We start from the raw sequence: 16,388 nt of genomic DNA, 5'->3' as shown, positions 1-16,388 counted from the left end.
CGGTATTTAGAAGTGCTCACGATAACAATATCGTTCATTTTCATTACTGTGACATAACGCATTACCGAATACCGGCACATTACCGTAAATGTCTACTGTCTACTGTTACCTTGTCTCAGATTTTTTTTTGGCCCTCTCAAACATTTTGACATTGTTGAATGATGTTAGATTTCTGAGGCAGACTAGCAATTTGGCAGTTCCTATCAAATAGGCGAGACTTGTGCCACTCAATGTTATGGCCCTGCTACAATGTAATGTCCACCACATTTTGGATTATGTATTGTGCGTTTTGCCTTGGTGAAGTAAAAGAAAAATTGAATTATGCAATAAATGGATAGTGCTTTGCAGCCCTCCATCTTGTGTGCCTGCTGACAAAAACAAAAAATGTATATCAGTTGAGTTTGATAATTAAGTTTAAAGGCTGATGTTTACTCTTAAGTGAAAGGTGTAGAAACCAAGCCATCACTTGTGGTTTTAAACTACTCTTTATGGTCACAACATGACAAAAACGTTTGAATTCTTTACACTTTTCCAGCCATTTTTCCTTAGAAAAATAAATAATTATCCTAATATAAAAATGAATTCCTTCGTTGCTTCTTGTTCTAATGAGTGATATTGTTGCAAACCATGAAACAGGTTTGTGTTGCCTGACTATGATGACATGTATCTTCAGCACAGTTTGCAATAAATATGTAGCTTGAGTTAGGATGCAGATGTAAATTTATGTTCCTTATCAAAAACAGTAACATCTGTAAAATTGTAACAACTTGGTAAACTTGTAACTATGTGGTTTCTAGTTGTTTGTAGGAAAAACTGTAGTATAAATACATTTAGTATAAATGCACAAATTATATAACTTAATCGCAAGAAATACTGTAATTATATCCCATTACTTCTTTAATACATTTAATACATGTCTACATTATCAATATAAAAAATTACTTGACTGAATAAATAAGCTTTCCATTGACGATTGGTTTATGATAGGACAATATTTGTCTGAGATACAACTATTTGAAAATTTGGAATCTGAGGGTGCAAAAAAATTTTTTATAGAGAAAATCACCTTTAAAGTTGTCTGAATTATTTTCTTAGCAATGCATATTACCAATCAAAAATTACGTTTTTATATATTTACAGTAGGAAATTTACAAAATATCATCATGGAACATGATCTTTACTTAATAATGATTTTTGGCATAAAAGAAAAAGCAATAATTTTGACCCATACAATGTATTTTTGGCTATTGCTACAAATATACCCCAGCAACTTAAGACTGGTTTTGTGCTTGTGTTTCGTGCTCACATATAGCATGTCTTTTTAAATTAATATGATATATTTCTTTGTTCATAACTTAAAAAGCTAAATCATTCTTTACGGATAATTTTTCCCTATGCTGTAGTTTTCAAGTCTTATTTGTGCATATGCATATTTATGCTTTGTTTAAACTAATGCATTTTCGTTTTATAATGTATTAATTTCGTGGACATTTTGCTGTCTGCTGTCCACACTACTCCCTCGAAAACAGACTTTTAGAAACGTCCCGTCAGAGACTTGTATGAATAAGATGTGTCAGGTTCCTTACACAAAGATTGCTTTGTATGGCTTTAGAATAGTTAGAAGATATTGTATAAGTCAGATGGATTACTTTTATTGTACCTTTTTGTCCATTTCAGAGCTAAACTGCCCCCTAGGTACAGTCAGTTTGCACTGTATGTGCATTCTTCAAGTGTTCTACTTCCGTGTTCCTGTTTCAGGCTGGGAATATCATGAGGGCGAACTATGACTTTAAGAAACTGAGACGGTGAGCCTGCTGCTTTTCTAAAGCAAACAGAATTAGCCTTTGCAAAGCAGACAACTAGCATTATGTAAATGACATGGAAATTGCATGGTAATGGAAATTTGCATTGCCATCTATTGTTGCGTCACCCATCTGACCTGCAAGTGGAGGACAAACTTAGCAGAGCAAAATTTTATTTTAGTCTCCATCTCAGTTCCTGGTTTCTATTTTGCAGATGTTCAACATATGAAGTATGTTGGGTTTTGTTGTTTCTGTTCTAAAACAACACTTTTTTTTGGCCTTCATGGAATGTTTTTGTGTCCGCTTCAGCAGGTTGAAATGTACAGGAGAATGTTATCAATGTGATGAACATGTGAGTAGTTGGTATGTGGTATTTTGCCTCGTGTAATCAAACTTCATAACACATGAAGAAGAGAAGAGGGTGTGCCTTAATGTGCTCATTTTCATAGCATGAGTATCACCTATTGTACTGGTTCTTTTAGATGATCTAAGGTATTTGACTTTGTATTTGAGTACGTCCCCAAGAGGTTTAACTTATATAAAGGTATTCAAATGTATTCGAAAACTGTGCCAAACACTGCAAGTGCATTATAATAAAGCAGTTTAGCACATAGCATGTCTCTTTTATAACAAAATAAAGGCTCTTTTGGTATAAAACTTGCATCATGTACAGTAGTGTGCATTGCTTTGCTGAAAGTGGCATGTGTCTTTATGTTTCAGATGGATTGAAGCGTGTTTAAATGAGGATCTCCCGCCCACCACCGAGCTGGAGGAGGGCCTGAGGAACGGCGTGTACCTGGCCAAGCTGGGGAACTTCTTTGCTCCTACTGTGGTCTCTCTCAAAAGAATATATGACCGCGAACAAACACGCTACAAGGTAAGACTGAAGTTTTCAATAGCACTGATATGAAAATAGCAGACCGTTTGGATTCACTCGTTGCTTTCTTCTCTGTCCCACTTGTAGGCCACTGGGCTCCATTTCAGACACACAGACAATATCATCCAATGGCTGAATGCAATGACAGATAAGGGCCTCCCTAAGGTGAGGAGTGTAGATGGTGAACACCAGACTGCCTACTTCTTTCATTAGTGGCATTTCTTCTGCTTTATTGAGTCACTAACATGATAGAGCTTGCCTCTGAACCTCTTTCCCATGTTTGGCAACAATGCTGCATTCAATCTCATTAAATCCTAATGCATGTACTTGTCTGTCCCTGTCAGATTTTCTATCCTGAGACAACAGACATCTACGACAGGAAGAACATGCCCCGCTGCATCTACTGCATACATGCTCTGAGGTACCCTTTCACTGTGGGCTTATTCTCAAATCTCTTGTTGAGGAGACATAACCAAGAGAAGTGTTGCTAGTAGCTTATATGTGTTGCAGTAGTTCAGTTGTGTTCATAATAGTAGAACTTATTGTGAAATTGTTTTGTTTTGTTTTGGTATGTATGCATTGACTATTGCCACAGTTCTACATGCACTTATTAAAACTTAATTTCACTGTTCTAAATGGTTCTCTCATGCATTTAGCAGTGAGGTAAATAATCTTTATAGTGTTATAGAAGATTTTTCATGGATTCCACAAAAAAAATATGAAGCAGCACAACTGAACTGAGCACAGATGATAATATTAAAAAGGTTTTTTGGAGCAGCAAATCAGCATATTAAAAAGATTTCTGATGGATCATATGACACTAAAGGCTGGTGAAATGGCTGCTGAAAAGTCAACTTTACTATTATAGGAGATAATTATTTTTTTAAATATATTAAAATAAAAAAACTGATATTTTTTTAATGTAATATTTCACAATACTACTGTATATTTAATCAAATAATGCAGCCTTGGTAATCATAAGAGACTTCTTAAAACGGGCCAAACCCAGACTTTTAACGGTAGTATAAAAATGAATCTGTGTTAGTGACTCATTAGGTAGTCTATTCAGTTAGACATTTCCTGTTTAGTCTCATTCATTTTAGTGATTTTCCGCTTAAATGAACCAGTTCACTTTGAACAAAATAATTTTAGAATTAGGGCATTTGTAGTGTTAATAGTTATATTTAGTGTTATTTTATGGGTTGAATGTCTTTTTTGTTGCAAATAAAAACTGTCTGCCTACAGACTGCCTACTTGCAGTTTCAAAGTACAAAGTACAATTCAAGTACGATATTTATACACTTAGACCCAACCACTCTCCTTTTTTAAGAAATGAATCGTGATAAAAGCGCAAGAGTATGACACTGTGAGATTTAATCTGCGTCTACACTCATCTCAGAATTAATGAGTCAGAAATAATGAGGAAACCTGTTCTGGTTTCTGTTGAGTCACTTAACATGAGGCTAGAGAATCCTGCCATTAGTAACTCTCGCATTACGGCTCAATGCAGAATTGACACTGGGCCCAAAGGCCATAAATCTGGCCTTCAGACACAGGAAATAACAGCATTCAGGGGCGAGAATCTGGCAGAGGCCTGGCGTGGGGTGAGGGGCACTAAATCCAGTTGGTCTTTGTAGTTGATATTGATGAAGGGATGTGTGTGTGAAACTTGAAAGCCATGCAGATAACATCTGACTCTCTTCCCAGTAGTGTCTTTTCCCGCACACACCTATGGAATAGGATAATTGTCCACTGGGAAATTTGTTTCTCATATTCACTTTGTTTTTTTTGCTTTTTTCAACAGCCTCTACCTGTTTAAACTTGGGCTTGCGCCCCAGATTACAGACCTGTATGGCAAGGTGGCCTTCACAGGTGAGTCAGCTCACTGTAGCATCATACTGAAGCTTGGGTTTGTTCAGTAACAGCTGGAAATGCCACTGTTCCCAGGAGCCGTGGTCAATGTGAAAATCATTAGCGATTGTATGTGCGTTTCCTGCCATTTTGGCTGGCCTGAAACTGCCTTCCAAGTCCATGGATGGAAAACATTATTTACCAGACATTTTGAGAACAATGTCCAGCCAATCACATCAAAGCAAGGAAAAATGCAAAGCCAAGATTACGTTACCATGCTTATTAAAGCGTGACATAGCAATATTTATCCAGAGCTTGTCCAGTATAAAATAATGAATGAGACTTTCCACCGAGCCAAATAATCTCCATTTTTATGTTATTTGCATATTGTTTTTGTCTTTTCAGAGGAGGAGATCAACAACATGAAGATTGAATTAGAGAAGTACAATATTCAAATGCCAGCATTCAGCAAAATTGGCGGGATCTTAGCCAACGAGCTATCAGTGGACGAAGCAGCCTGTGAGCACTGTTTCAAAGTCAATTTACTCTTGGCTTTTTGGCACAACTCCTTCTCTTGCAAACATAATTAACTAGACTTAACTCGGACAGCCAAGAGTTTAACAGCACAGTAATTACGATCTGTTTAACATTGCTTCGAGCTCAAAAGATCTGCATTATCTTCTGTTGCAACGATTCAGTGCACGCTGCGGTTATCGCCATCAATGATGCCATTGACCACGGAGTCCCCGAGGGCACTCTAGCTGCCATGAGAAACCCAAACGCCATGTTACTGCAGCTGGACGCAAGCGCTGCCCAGCAGTACCAGGACACCCTGTTCCAGGCCAAGACTGAGAAAGTGGCCAGCTCCCGAAAAAGAGTATGCATTTTGCTTTACAGAGAAACATTTGCTATATTTGGGCAACTAAGGGTGTATTGTAATATATGCACACACTATCTCTATTCCAAAACTCACTGACCTGCCTAAGTAGATCGCATTTAAGGCATCAGAAGCGTGATGTGAAGGCTTTTTCTCTAAATAGACAGCAGAATTATTAAATAAATTTCATGTTGATAAACTTCACTGAAATGGATAAATAACTTTGATCAAATTCAGGCATCATGGTATGTGCCTGTCATTGCTTTGCAACAAGACCACTGAAAATATATGCATTAGACATACTTGCACTTTATCCAGTACTGCAAAGTATCAATTACAATAGCCCCATCTGATAAATAATTACATAAATATGCAAAATGGACTTTTTAACCCAATATTTATGCATGCTTTGTATGTTTAGTTCTTCTTGGTGTCTTTAGCTTGGCCAAATTCTTTTGTCAGATTATACTGGGATCAACTGTTAGAGCACTTTTTGTGTAGTCCAGTCAGTTTAAAAACTACTGCTAATCAGTTATTTCAGTATTATTTTTATATTATTACAGTATTCATTAATATTATGGAGTAGCTTTTATTTTATCATTTTAGTATAATTTTGGAAACACTTTAGTAAAGGGGTTGAATTCTCGCTATTAACTAGTTTCTTATTATCATGTCTATTATTAACATATTGGCTGTTTATTAGTATTTATAAAGCACATATTATATCCTGAATCCTGCACAATACCTAAACTTAACAACTATTTTACTAACAATTACTAAGCATCAAATTAGGAGTTTGAGGCAAAAGTCAAAGTCAATGGTTTGTTAATGGTGAGAACTGGGCCTTAAAATAAAGTGTGACCATATTCCTTAATTTAAGTTTTATTCAGTTTGCTTATCCCTTTTATTTATTTATTTATTTATTTTTTCCCTCTGAATATTTCTATTGAAGTTAAATTTAATTTCCGTTTTAGTACTTCAGCTTCATTTATCAGCTTCATTTATCTTAATGAAAACTTAATCAAGTTTTTCATCTCATTTATTTCCACCTTTTTTCATTTAACAAAAATAGTTTTAGATTTGGTAAACAGGCTATCTGTTCATTGTGTATGAATTGAAACTAGTATGTCTCTAATGGTATAAATGTTTTTTTGGTTGGTAGATTGGAGAGAATGCTGAGGCTGAAAGGGACGCTTATGATGAGCTGCTCACACATGCTGAAATCCAGGGGAACGTCAACAAAGTCAACTGTACGTACCTCAGCCATATCAACTTCCAGTTCTTTGTGTTCTTCTGAGGTTGATGATGTGATCTGAGCTCTCTGTGTTTGTGCTGTTTCTCAGTGACCAAAGCCTTGAATTCAGCAGAACAGGCGCTGTTGAGTGGTGATGAGGACAAGCTGTATGACGCTCTGCGATCCCCTGCGCTAGGCCTGCAGTCCGTGCAGGCTCCGAACAAGGCATGGTACCTCAAACAGCTGCTGGCCGATCGAGAGCTGAAGGAACAGGTAACAGCTTCTGCTACTCACTGGGGGAAAATACACTTTTGTACTACAGTTTATAATTGTCCCTTGGAAATTCTAGATATGAAATGCATATGGGTAGTGTGGTGTCTCTCTTTTTTTTTTTAGAGAGTCCCTTATAACAACATGTGTGTGTAATAGTCCCTTATAACAACACGTGTAATAGTCCCTTATAAAAACACGTGTGTGTGTTATGGTGGTAACCATAATAACAGCAAAAACAGTTTATCCTGAAATAGCTGACGTGCCATAAAAGTACTTTGTTATTAATTATTTGTTACTTAACTCAAAAAAAAAAAAAAAAAAAAAAAACATTAAATAGTGTAAACAAATTGTAGATATTAATGACTTCTCACTTAACCGGATTTTGACTTCTGAAGATAATATTGAATGTCTTGTTGAATGATTTTAGGGTGTGTGATGCTAAAAACTCATATTGTTTATTAATTGCCTGTATGTTACAGTGATCTTATAGAAACTATAGAACGATCCGTAGCTGTATATAGCTATGTATATTTCAAGAAATATATCAAGTTTTTTTCTGTAAGCTAAACTCTCTTATGCTCACCAAGGTTACATTAATTAGATCAAGAACAGTAAAAACAGTAATATGTGTCATAATATGTATATTTCAAATAACAGTTTTCAATATCCAGTTTATTTTGAAATGCAGTTTATTCTGCAGTCATTGCTCCAATCCTCAGTATCACATGATACTTTAGAAATAATTCATATATGCTGATTTTCTGTAATTATTATCAATGTTAAAATTAGTTGACAATAATTATATCTGCTTAATGTTTTGTGGAATTTTCTACGATTCTATGATTGATGGAAAGAAAGTGGTAAAAAAAAATATTGGCACTAAATATTCGCAGTCATTTTGCTTATCTGTATCAGCTTCAGCTTTCCTAATCATTGCATGTCATTGCATGTAAGCTGTTCGTTCTAAATTCTATAATCTCATCACATTCGGCTTGTTCCATTCTTCCTCATGCCTAGAATACCCCAGGAGAGCCTCTGATGAAGGAGGAGTTACAGATTGGAGTAGATGCAGCCAATGCACAAGCAGCAGACTATCAAAAATGTATGTACTTCTGTATCGCAACATTCTTTTGAACCTGCGAGTTGTTTGTGTTCAGAGTACGGTACATAAGAAAGACGCCAGTGCTTTCTTTGTTTCTCTGTTATGTGTTCATTTTTGCTGTCCTACGCTATCATCCTTTGAAAAGAACAATAAGATGTGTGTGTGTGTGTTTCAGTGCTGCGGGCTGTGGAGAGGATTAATGCTGCCATAAGAAAAGGTGTAGCAGAGGAAACAGTGAATGAACTGATGAACCCAGACGCCCAACTGCCGCAGGTTTACCCTAGTGCTGCAGATCTGTACCAGAGAGAACTCGCCAGCCTGCAACAACAGAGCGCAGAGGTTAAAACACACTCACATCCACACACTTTCAGCTCACCCTGGTTATTTTGCTCTCACCATCCCTTTATTGAGACATTAACCGCAGAAGAAAGTGAGCTGCCTTAATAATGCAGAACCCTAATGGTAATGGCCCCTAATAAATGATCAATTTGAAGTTCTCTGCGAAGGCACCAGCTCTTGATTTCGGTACAAATCGGTAGATTTCGGTATCTTACCAAGCTACTGTCATGATATTTTAATAAGAGCATCAAGTTTACAAATACATGGCACACATATATTTAGTAAATTGTTCTAATTTAACTTGAACTATGTGAAACAGTCAACCTATTTCTATTATTAATATTTCCGAATTTTTCACAATAGTACACAAATGATAATATTGTAAATAATCATGTACCATGTACACCAGTTGATACTCCTACATACGTGATGATATTATTGCTACCCATCATGAAATGGAAAAACAGAAAAGAACAACAACACAGTTTGTTGCTACTTCTGGTGCACAAAGTCATGTTGGAGTAGATGTTTTCTTGAAAGTATGGAGGCCAATGAATAAAAAAATAAAAAGGTAATTGCAACTTCTCCCGCAATCGCAAAAATAATAGTCAGAATTGTGAGATTTAAACTCACAATTTTTACTTGTTTTTTTTCCTCCGAATCTTGATATAAACCTACAATTCTGAAAAAATTCCAAATTGCAAGATACAAAGGCACAATTCTGAGAAAAAAAAACTCAGATTTGTGAGTTCAGAATTCACAATTCTGATTTTATTTCTTGTACTTCTGACTTTATAACTATAACTTAAGTTTACTGTAGATCTCTCAATTCTGAGAAAAAAAAGACAGAAGTATTAGAAGACAGTTGTATCATGCTATTGCGAGAAAAAAAAAGTTGCTATTACCTTTAAAAAATAAATAAATAAAAATTATTTAGTGGTGGAAATGGGCTTTCACATGAAGGCCTGCAAAAAAAACAAAAACAAACAAACAAAAAAACAAAAAAACGGGGTGGTAATCAACAAGTTTTTGTTCAGTTTTGTTTACAAATCTGTTTCTGAGACCCTGCACTTGTATGTTGAGTGTGATTCATTGGCCAAAAAGCAGAAGTTAAAGATGAATTTGATAGCATTGACTGATGTTTTTTTTTTCTTTCTTTCTTTCTTTCTTTCAAACTTTTTATAGGTTTCACAATAACTTTTTCACAATTTTTTTTGGTAGTAAAAATCTGATACCATGATATTATTGATTTCTCTCGCCTTGGCTGATTTCTTTTTTTCACTTGAGTTTGTCACAATGAATTATGGGCTTGCCTTCTCTGAGATACATATGATGCTGACATCAGAATAGGTCATATCTAAGTTGCTCACCTGTGCTGCCATTGTAAGAAGCTTACCAGGTTTTAGAACAGAGCAATAATTTACATGCGGTTTACATAAGTGGACGACCTGTACCGTTTAGTTTAGTTTGAGTGATTTTCATGCATTGCTTGACTGCGCAGGGCTCTTTGTCACACCCGGAGCTGCTGGTTGCTGTGGAGATGCTGTCCTCGGTGGTGCTGATAAACGAGGCGCTGGATGTTGGGGACAGGGCAGCAGTGTGGAAGCAGCTCAGCAGTTCCCTCACCGGCCTCAGCAATGTAGAGGACGAGTTCGCCCAGAGGTGAGAGTTTGGGACGGCTCAGACTGACATGACCGGTTGAAGTCAACATGCTATCAGAATTGGTCCTGTTTACTTTAAGACACATTCCTGGTCTTATCTCATATGCTTTATCAGTGCATGCTATTCATAAAAAATCGTATCTTTTCATTAAATAACAACATCTTACTCGGCCTCTGAAATGACTGTCAGCTGAAAGTCACTGGCTGCATGAGCCATTGGATCGTCAACTATTAGCCAAATAGCTATTTGGACACTATTTTACCCAACTCTCATTCGAGTCTGGCTCTATTCTTGAAAAATCAGGTCTCGTACTACATAACTTTTTGTTTTTGCTTAGAAATATGGCCAAATATGGAGGTGGTAAATGTGAGTGTTGATTTATCTCCTGGTTTTAGCCACTGTTTGTTGTTTCCCTGCAGGTATATAGATGAGTTGATGCGTCTGAAGGCAGCTTCGCGTGAAGAGGGTGGGGACTATCTCACCTGGAATGACATCCAGGCCTGTGTGGACCAGGTCAACAGTACTATTCAAGAGGAACATGAAAGTGAGCAACACAATCGTCCTAAATATGATTGGAAATGGATCAAACTCCGATGTGCATTATGGACCATGTACATGTCCTCTTGAAACTTTAGGGATTGCTGCTATTGGTCTGATCAACGAGGCTCTGGATGACGGTGACCTACAGAAGACAATGGCTGCTTTACAGAACCCAGCCGCCAAGCTAACAGACATAGATCCATCTTTGGCCCAGCATTACTATGATATTCTGCAGCAGGCACGGAGAGAGAAGGCCCACGTATGTACACCTTTACAGACCCACAACAATAACACAGCCTACATTCAGCATGTTGGGCCACTTCCACTGCTTTCATCTTCTCATATACGATTCCGTTTTTTGTCTAGTTTTTGTTTCCTTTTGTCCAAATGCTAACTGAAGTTTATTTATTTTATTTTTTTAATGTTTGAAAACTGATGAGGATATGTAAAACTTTCTTACCGGTCATTGAATGAGTTTGGTTTATTTGCCTAACAGTTCAAGGGAAGTCTGAGGTCTAAAAGTGGAATGAAAAAAAATGTGTTGTTTTTTGATAGAAATTGTATTTGTGATTCAAAATGTGATTTACAAAAAGCGCCGGGTTTGCTGTGCTTTTACAATAATAATAATAATAATAATAATAATAATAATAATAGTAAAATAGAGTATTAGGAATAATAAACAATAATATACTTTTTATTTATATTAATATTATAGTATTAATATTAATTAATTTCAAAATTTCCAAATATGAAAACATCACATTTTTTACTGAGCTGCTCACGTGTGAAAGAACACAGTGCTGTGCTTTACTGTAAAAAAGAGAATGTCACAATTTCTGTTTTATTTCTATTAATTGCTCTATCTGAAAGTCGCACTCTCTCATGCATCATGTGAGCTTCCATTGACTCTAGACTGATGACATCATCTGAGCTCATACCGTCTCATTCCTCACCCCCATACTTGGTCTGGCTTTTATTTGCCACCTCCCCTGTTCTTTTCATTAGAAAGCCCCTTACATCTTCAAATGACTGTAATATGTGCAAATAACATTTGATTCATTTGATCTCTCACACCTCGTGTATCATACACAGCACTTTTGCAAATGAAAATAGGACATTTTGGTCCTAATCTGAGGCTCACTGAAGAAGTAAATTAGGTTCTGTAGCATATTTCATCTTTATGTTTAGTCAGTGCTTTAGGCCATGCCTCACATGTTTCCTGGGGATGTGAAACTGAAACCTCAAGGATGCAGGTGAATGGACAAAGAGAAGACCATGGTTTACCACAGCAGTGTGCCAGTGTGGTTCACAGCAGAACTGACGACATCTGAGGCCGAGAGCACTCTTTAACAATGACAGCTTGAGAAAAAGTACCCAGAATAGTCTTTCAGAGGCATTACGGGGAAAAAAAACTCATCTAAAATCTGCCTCTCTTTTTGATTCACCCATATGAAAACAGTTCTTCTGAGTTTGATCAGTGATATTTCCCATTTATTTCTCGAACCACTCTTTTAATAGAGGATCACATGAACAGCAATTTTTGTCTCTTGTACTCATAATAGCTGTCAAAGTCACTGCTGAACTCATGCTACCCCCCAAAAAAAAACATGGCTGGAAAAACAAAGTGTTTCCTTTCGCCGTGATTTGCACAAGCATCGGAAATAACAAGGCTTATGACTTTTTCTCTGCCTTAAAAGGGCAAAATTCTGGTCCTGTTAGCTGGCGTGGCTCCGTAAAGGGTTTTTAGCGCTGACATCACTCCTCCATGCTAACGCTTACGCTAGCTTGGGTCACTGTGAAGTGTAAAGCACTGCTAAAACAAGGTCTCGCTTAACTGAAACAGGAAGTGGTAAGGAAGAAAGTTAGATTTTATGTTTTTAACAAAAATCTCAAAAGATGGAGTGATGTGTGACAAGTCAGTAACAAGAAATTTCTTTTTGACTTCAGTTATCACAATTTATCAACAAACAAAAAAAGTGACATTCTTGTAATGAGTAAAATATGAAAAGATAAAAATCACGAATTGTGTAATATTAATGAGCAGTTGATTTGATATACTTTTGTAACATTACATACAGTCAAGTCTGGTGACCCATACTCAGAATTTGTGCAGAATTCCAGAATTCGTTGGGAAGTTTATGTACAATGGTGTGAAATTCTATGCGTGCACACACTAACATACATGTTTTTATTACATTATTAATTTGTATGCTTTTTAGAAGTACATCACTATTCACATAACATCCTGTGTTACATTCCCTACGTACGTGTTCCACAATGATTTTTAGCAAAGTTTAGCAGGAATAGAGAGAAGTAGTTCTTCTTTTATCATCCAGTGTTGTAAACAGTCCCAGAAGGGTTGGTAATGTAATCTTGGATATTACACCACACCCTTTTTCACTTCCTTAGTTACAGTTGGCAAACTTTATTCACATCTTTAGATCCTGATCACTTCTGCTCCACCCCACTGGGACACATTAAGTCCTGTTTGCGCTATAATAAAGCAAGCATTCATTTAATACAGACGATAAAATGCAACTCAGTGAAGCGGAGCCTGATCAACCCTGAAGGAACAACGTTTTCTTCTGTTGCACAATTTGCCACACCCTCAGGTTTGCTGCTGTACGTTTGCAAGAAAGGCGGGCAGATGCACGCAGCAAATCAGAGAGCTGCAAATTGTGCTCCGGAAACTGAGCTCAGCATGCGGTCAGGGACTATCATGATAGAGCAACTGCACCACCTGCTGGTGGTTGTAATGAGTTCTTAGTAAGCATGTGTTTGCCCAAAATGAATGGCTCTCTGAAGCACTTCAAGAAGGCAACTACTATTTTCCTGTAAGTGAGTGTTTATAGAGTTATGTTGATGAATAATGAAACACTGTCTCTTCCAGTTCATACAGCATTTGTTTTTCCACATCATACTGTACCTGTTGACAGTTAAAAGGGTCAGATGATGCAATTTAAAGTTTTCCTTTCTCTTTGGAGCGTTACAAGCTCTCGGTGCATAAAGAAGATTTGTAAAGTTGCAAAGACTAAAGTCTCAAACCCAAAGAGATATTGATATATTAATAAAAAAAGTTAAGAATCAACCACGCCGTGCTAAAACGGTTCATTCGAACACGTCCCAACATGTCTACGTCATGATGTGGGAAGATTTGCATTACTCTGCCCAAATGTTCAAGCAAAGAAAGAAGGTGTAACTTTTATTCTCACTGTTGTCACCACCATGTTGTGGAAAAGCTGTGTTTCTCGTTGTGAAAGCTAAATTACTTTGTTTGGCCTCCAAAAGATGCCAAAGTCATTGGTTAAAGGGTTAGTTCACCCAAAGATTTATATTAAGGCATCCCTGGTGTATATGACTTTATTCATACTAAATCCAGTTGGAGTTATATAAACATTTTTTTTGGTTCTGTCAAGTTTTTTCATGGTACTCAATGGGTGTTGCATTCCTTTAGTCCAAAAGACATAAACAATCTCCCTACCATAAAATATGACCCCTTCAAAACATTTAATTGAATTAAAGTGACAGTTGACTCCAAAATGTCATTATTTACTCACCCACATTTTTGACTTAAATCACAATAAACATTCCTCTGTGGGAAACAACAGATGTTTAAAAACATCCATACAGTGTCCATACAGTGAATGTCATTGAGGTGCAAAAAAACACTGGACCCCACTGACTTTCATTGTATAGATGTAAAACTGCTTTTTTTGTGATCCTGAGAAAGAAAGTCATACAGGTTTGGAACATGAGGGTGAGTTAAAGAAGTTTTGGGGTTAATTTAATTAACTGTCACTAATTCTATTAAAAATGTTTTAACTGTCAACAATTGTAATCTCACTACAGAGGGTTTGACTGACACCTAGTGTCCACATGAGTGTCAGTCCTATGTCCTATGTAAATACAAACAAATATAGTTGGAATTGCTTGATCATCTTTTTTTTACTTTTTGGAAACATGGTTATTTTTTTGCTGTTCTGTTTGGTGGCACAGAATTCTAAACATTGTTACCATGGTCCTTAAAAATCTGCAATTTCAAAAGTGTGAAATGTAGTTCATGTAAATGTAGTTAAGTTACATTTAGCTAGATATATCTTATGAATCATTCAAATGCTTATGTGGGCATCAAAATTCCTGCAAAAGTCCTGAAAAAATGGAGATGAATTGTGTAAGTAATATTTGATTTAATTCTTTGAAATGGTTACTCATTGGTAATTTACTTCTTGTTTCTTTTTTTCTTGTCTTTACAGGAATGTGGAGATCCTTCTGCAGTGCTTTGGTTAGATGAGATCCAGGATGCGATCTTAAGAGCCAACAAGGACTCAGAGGATGCTCTGCAATGTAAAAATCATATTTGTCTTTGTGTATTTATTTGTTTAGCCTGACTCGGTCTCGGTTTGAATATAAATATGATTCTTGTATAAAAGGATGATTCCTTTTTTTTTTTTTTTGGAATCTAAAGAATGATTTTTCCATTTCCCATCTTCAGTCTCCCAGGCGATCCAGTCCATTAATGAGGCGGTGGATAACAAGGACTCGTCTCAGACGCTGACAGCTCTGCGTTCACCTGCTGCTGGTCTGTACGGAGTCACTTCTGAATGTGCTCAGACCTACCAGGACGACCTGTTTCGAATTAAAGAAGACAAGAAAAAGGAAGGTAAGATGGGCTCTTGGGTTGATTCTTTGATATTTGGTACAAAACAATCTAAGTGCAATTTCTTTTTTCTACTCAAGTTTTTTTTAACTATTTGGTGATATTACAACATGTCATATCATTTACACTTTGTGACGGAGAGAGTAATAGAGGTTTTTGGTAGGGGATAATGGCAGTGAATGGATGAAACACTGGGTGAAGGGAGGACACAACTACTACTATAACCTCAAGACCGGACAAGGCACCTGGGAGGAGCCTGCAGACTTTACTCCAAACAACACTCAGCTCAACAAGGAGGAAATACAGGTATCTTCATTCAGTATTTATTTTTACAATGCATTAAATAAATAAAATATATTACAACATGTTATGATATAATATATCTATTAATATAACAACTGTAATTTTACAGTTTTGTTGTGGTTTAAAAAAAAAAAAAATTCTTCCTGATTAACTTACTGTGTATTTGTAGTCTGTTGTGTCAGGAGTAACCACAGCATATAACCGAGAACAACTATGGTTGGCCAATGAGAGTCTGATCGCCAAGCTGCAGGCCCGGTGCCGTGGCTTTCTGGTGCGACGTGGAATGAAAGAGCGTCTTGGGTTCTTGAAGTCTCAGGAGCCGTCTGTCACATGCATACAGGTCTTTCTCCTCTTGCTTTCTTCACTTAGTCCTAAACTAGACCGGAAGGCATTCATGTAAATGATGACAAGAATAACATCAGTGGGTCTGGGGCCAAACCAATCGTGACCTTCTGGTTCTGTTTGAATTCTAGGCCCACTGGAGAGGCTATAAGGAAAGAAAGAACTACAATGACAGGAAGCAGTTCCTGAAGGATCACACTGATGATGCTGTCAAGGTGAGAAGCAGCATGACAAATACTGATGGAATAAAAGAGTCACACTTTTTGCATGATAAAATGTCAGGACTGGGTAATCGAGTACATGGCAGAAAATGGCTGGACACCTCCTATTAATTGGGTTTTGCCCCTTTTTTTTCAATGAAGAAAAATCGTAATGTAATGTAAAATCTGTATTTGTATAAACATGATGTTTTTTCTGTAGATTCAGTCAATGGTCAGGATGCATCAAGCTCGCAAAAAATACAGAGATCGTCTGCAGTACTTCAAAGACCATGTGAGTTTTTAGCCAAAACCCAAGGACTTGTATGTTT

The 16,388-nt window shown here is 36.8% G+C and overlaps 1 protein-coding gene across 1 annotated transcript in view; it reads left to right on the top strand.

The window, feature by feature from the left end:
• The window catches only part of LOC127961601 (ras GTPase-activating-like protein IQGAP1), a 42,154-nt gene that overhangs the window by 17,215 nt on the left and 8,551 nt on the right, over positions 1 to 16,388 (top strand). Inside the window, exons 3-21 of the mRNA XM_052560789.1 lie at positions 2,523 to 2,679; positions 2,767 to 2,844; positions 3,024 to 3,100; positions 4,484 to 4,551; positions 4,936 to 5,049; positions 5,229 to 5,407; positions 6,570 to 6,657; positions 6,751 to 6,914; positions 7,932 to 8,016; positions 8,192 to 8,355; positions 9,857 to 10,017; positions 10,437 to 10,561; positions 10,653 to 10,816; positions 14,811 to 14,901; positions 15,050 to 15,217; positions 15,378 to 15,520; positions 15,687 to 15,857; positions 15,991 to 16,074; positions 16,280 to 16,351. Coding sequence (XP_052416749.1) covers positions 2,523 to 2,679; positions 2,767 to 2,844; positions 3,024 to 3,100; positions 4,484 to 4,551; positions 4,936 to 5,049; positions 5,229 to 5,407; positions 6,570 to 6,657; positions 6,751 to 6,914; positions 7,932 to 8,016; positions 8,192 to 8,355; positions 9,857 to 10,017; positions 10,437 to 10,561; positions 10,653 to 10,816; positions 14,811 to 14,901; positions 15,050 to 15,217; positions 15,378 to 15,520; positions 15,687 to 15,857; positions 15,991 to 16,074; positions 16,280 to 16,351 — 2,353 coding nt within the window. The remainder of the gene's footprint in view (positions 1 to 2,522; positions 2,680 to 2,766; positions 2,845 to 3,023; positions 3,101 to 4,483; positions 4,552 to 4,935; positions 5,050 to 5,228; positions 5,408 to 6,569; positions 6,658 to 6,750; positions 6,915 to 7,931; positions 8,017 to 8,191; positions 8,356 to 9,856; positions 10,018 to 10,436; positions 10,562 to 10,652; positions 10,817 to 14,810; positions 14,902 to 15,049; positions 15,218 to 15,377; positions 15,521 to 15,686; positions 15,858 to 15,990; positions 16,075 to 16,279; positions 16,352 to 16,388) is intronic.

This window comes from Carassius gibelio, chromosome B7 (genome assembly GCF_023724105.1).
Source record: "Carassius gibelio isolate Cgi1373 ecotype wild population from Czech Republic chromosome B7, carGib1.2-hapl.c, whole genome shotgun sequence".
Lineage (NCBI taxonomy): Eukaryota > Metazoa > Chordata > Actinopteri > Cypriniformes > Cyprinidae > Carassius > Carassius gibelio.
Note: the sequence above shows the minus strand (reverse complement) of the source record. Positions and strands in the feature narration are given on the sequence as shown.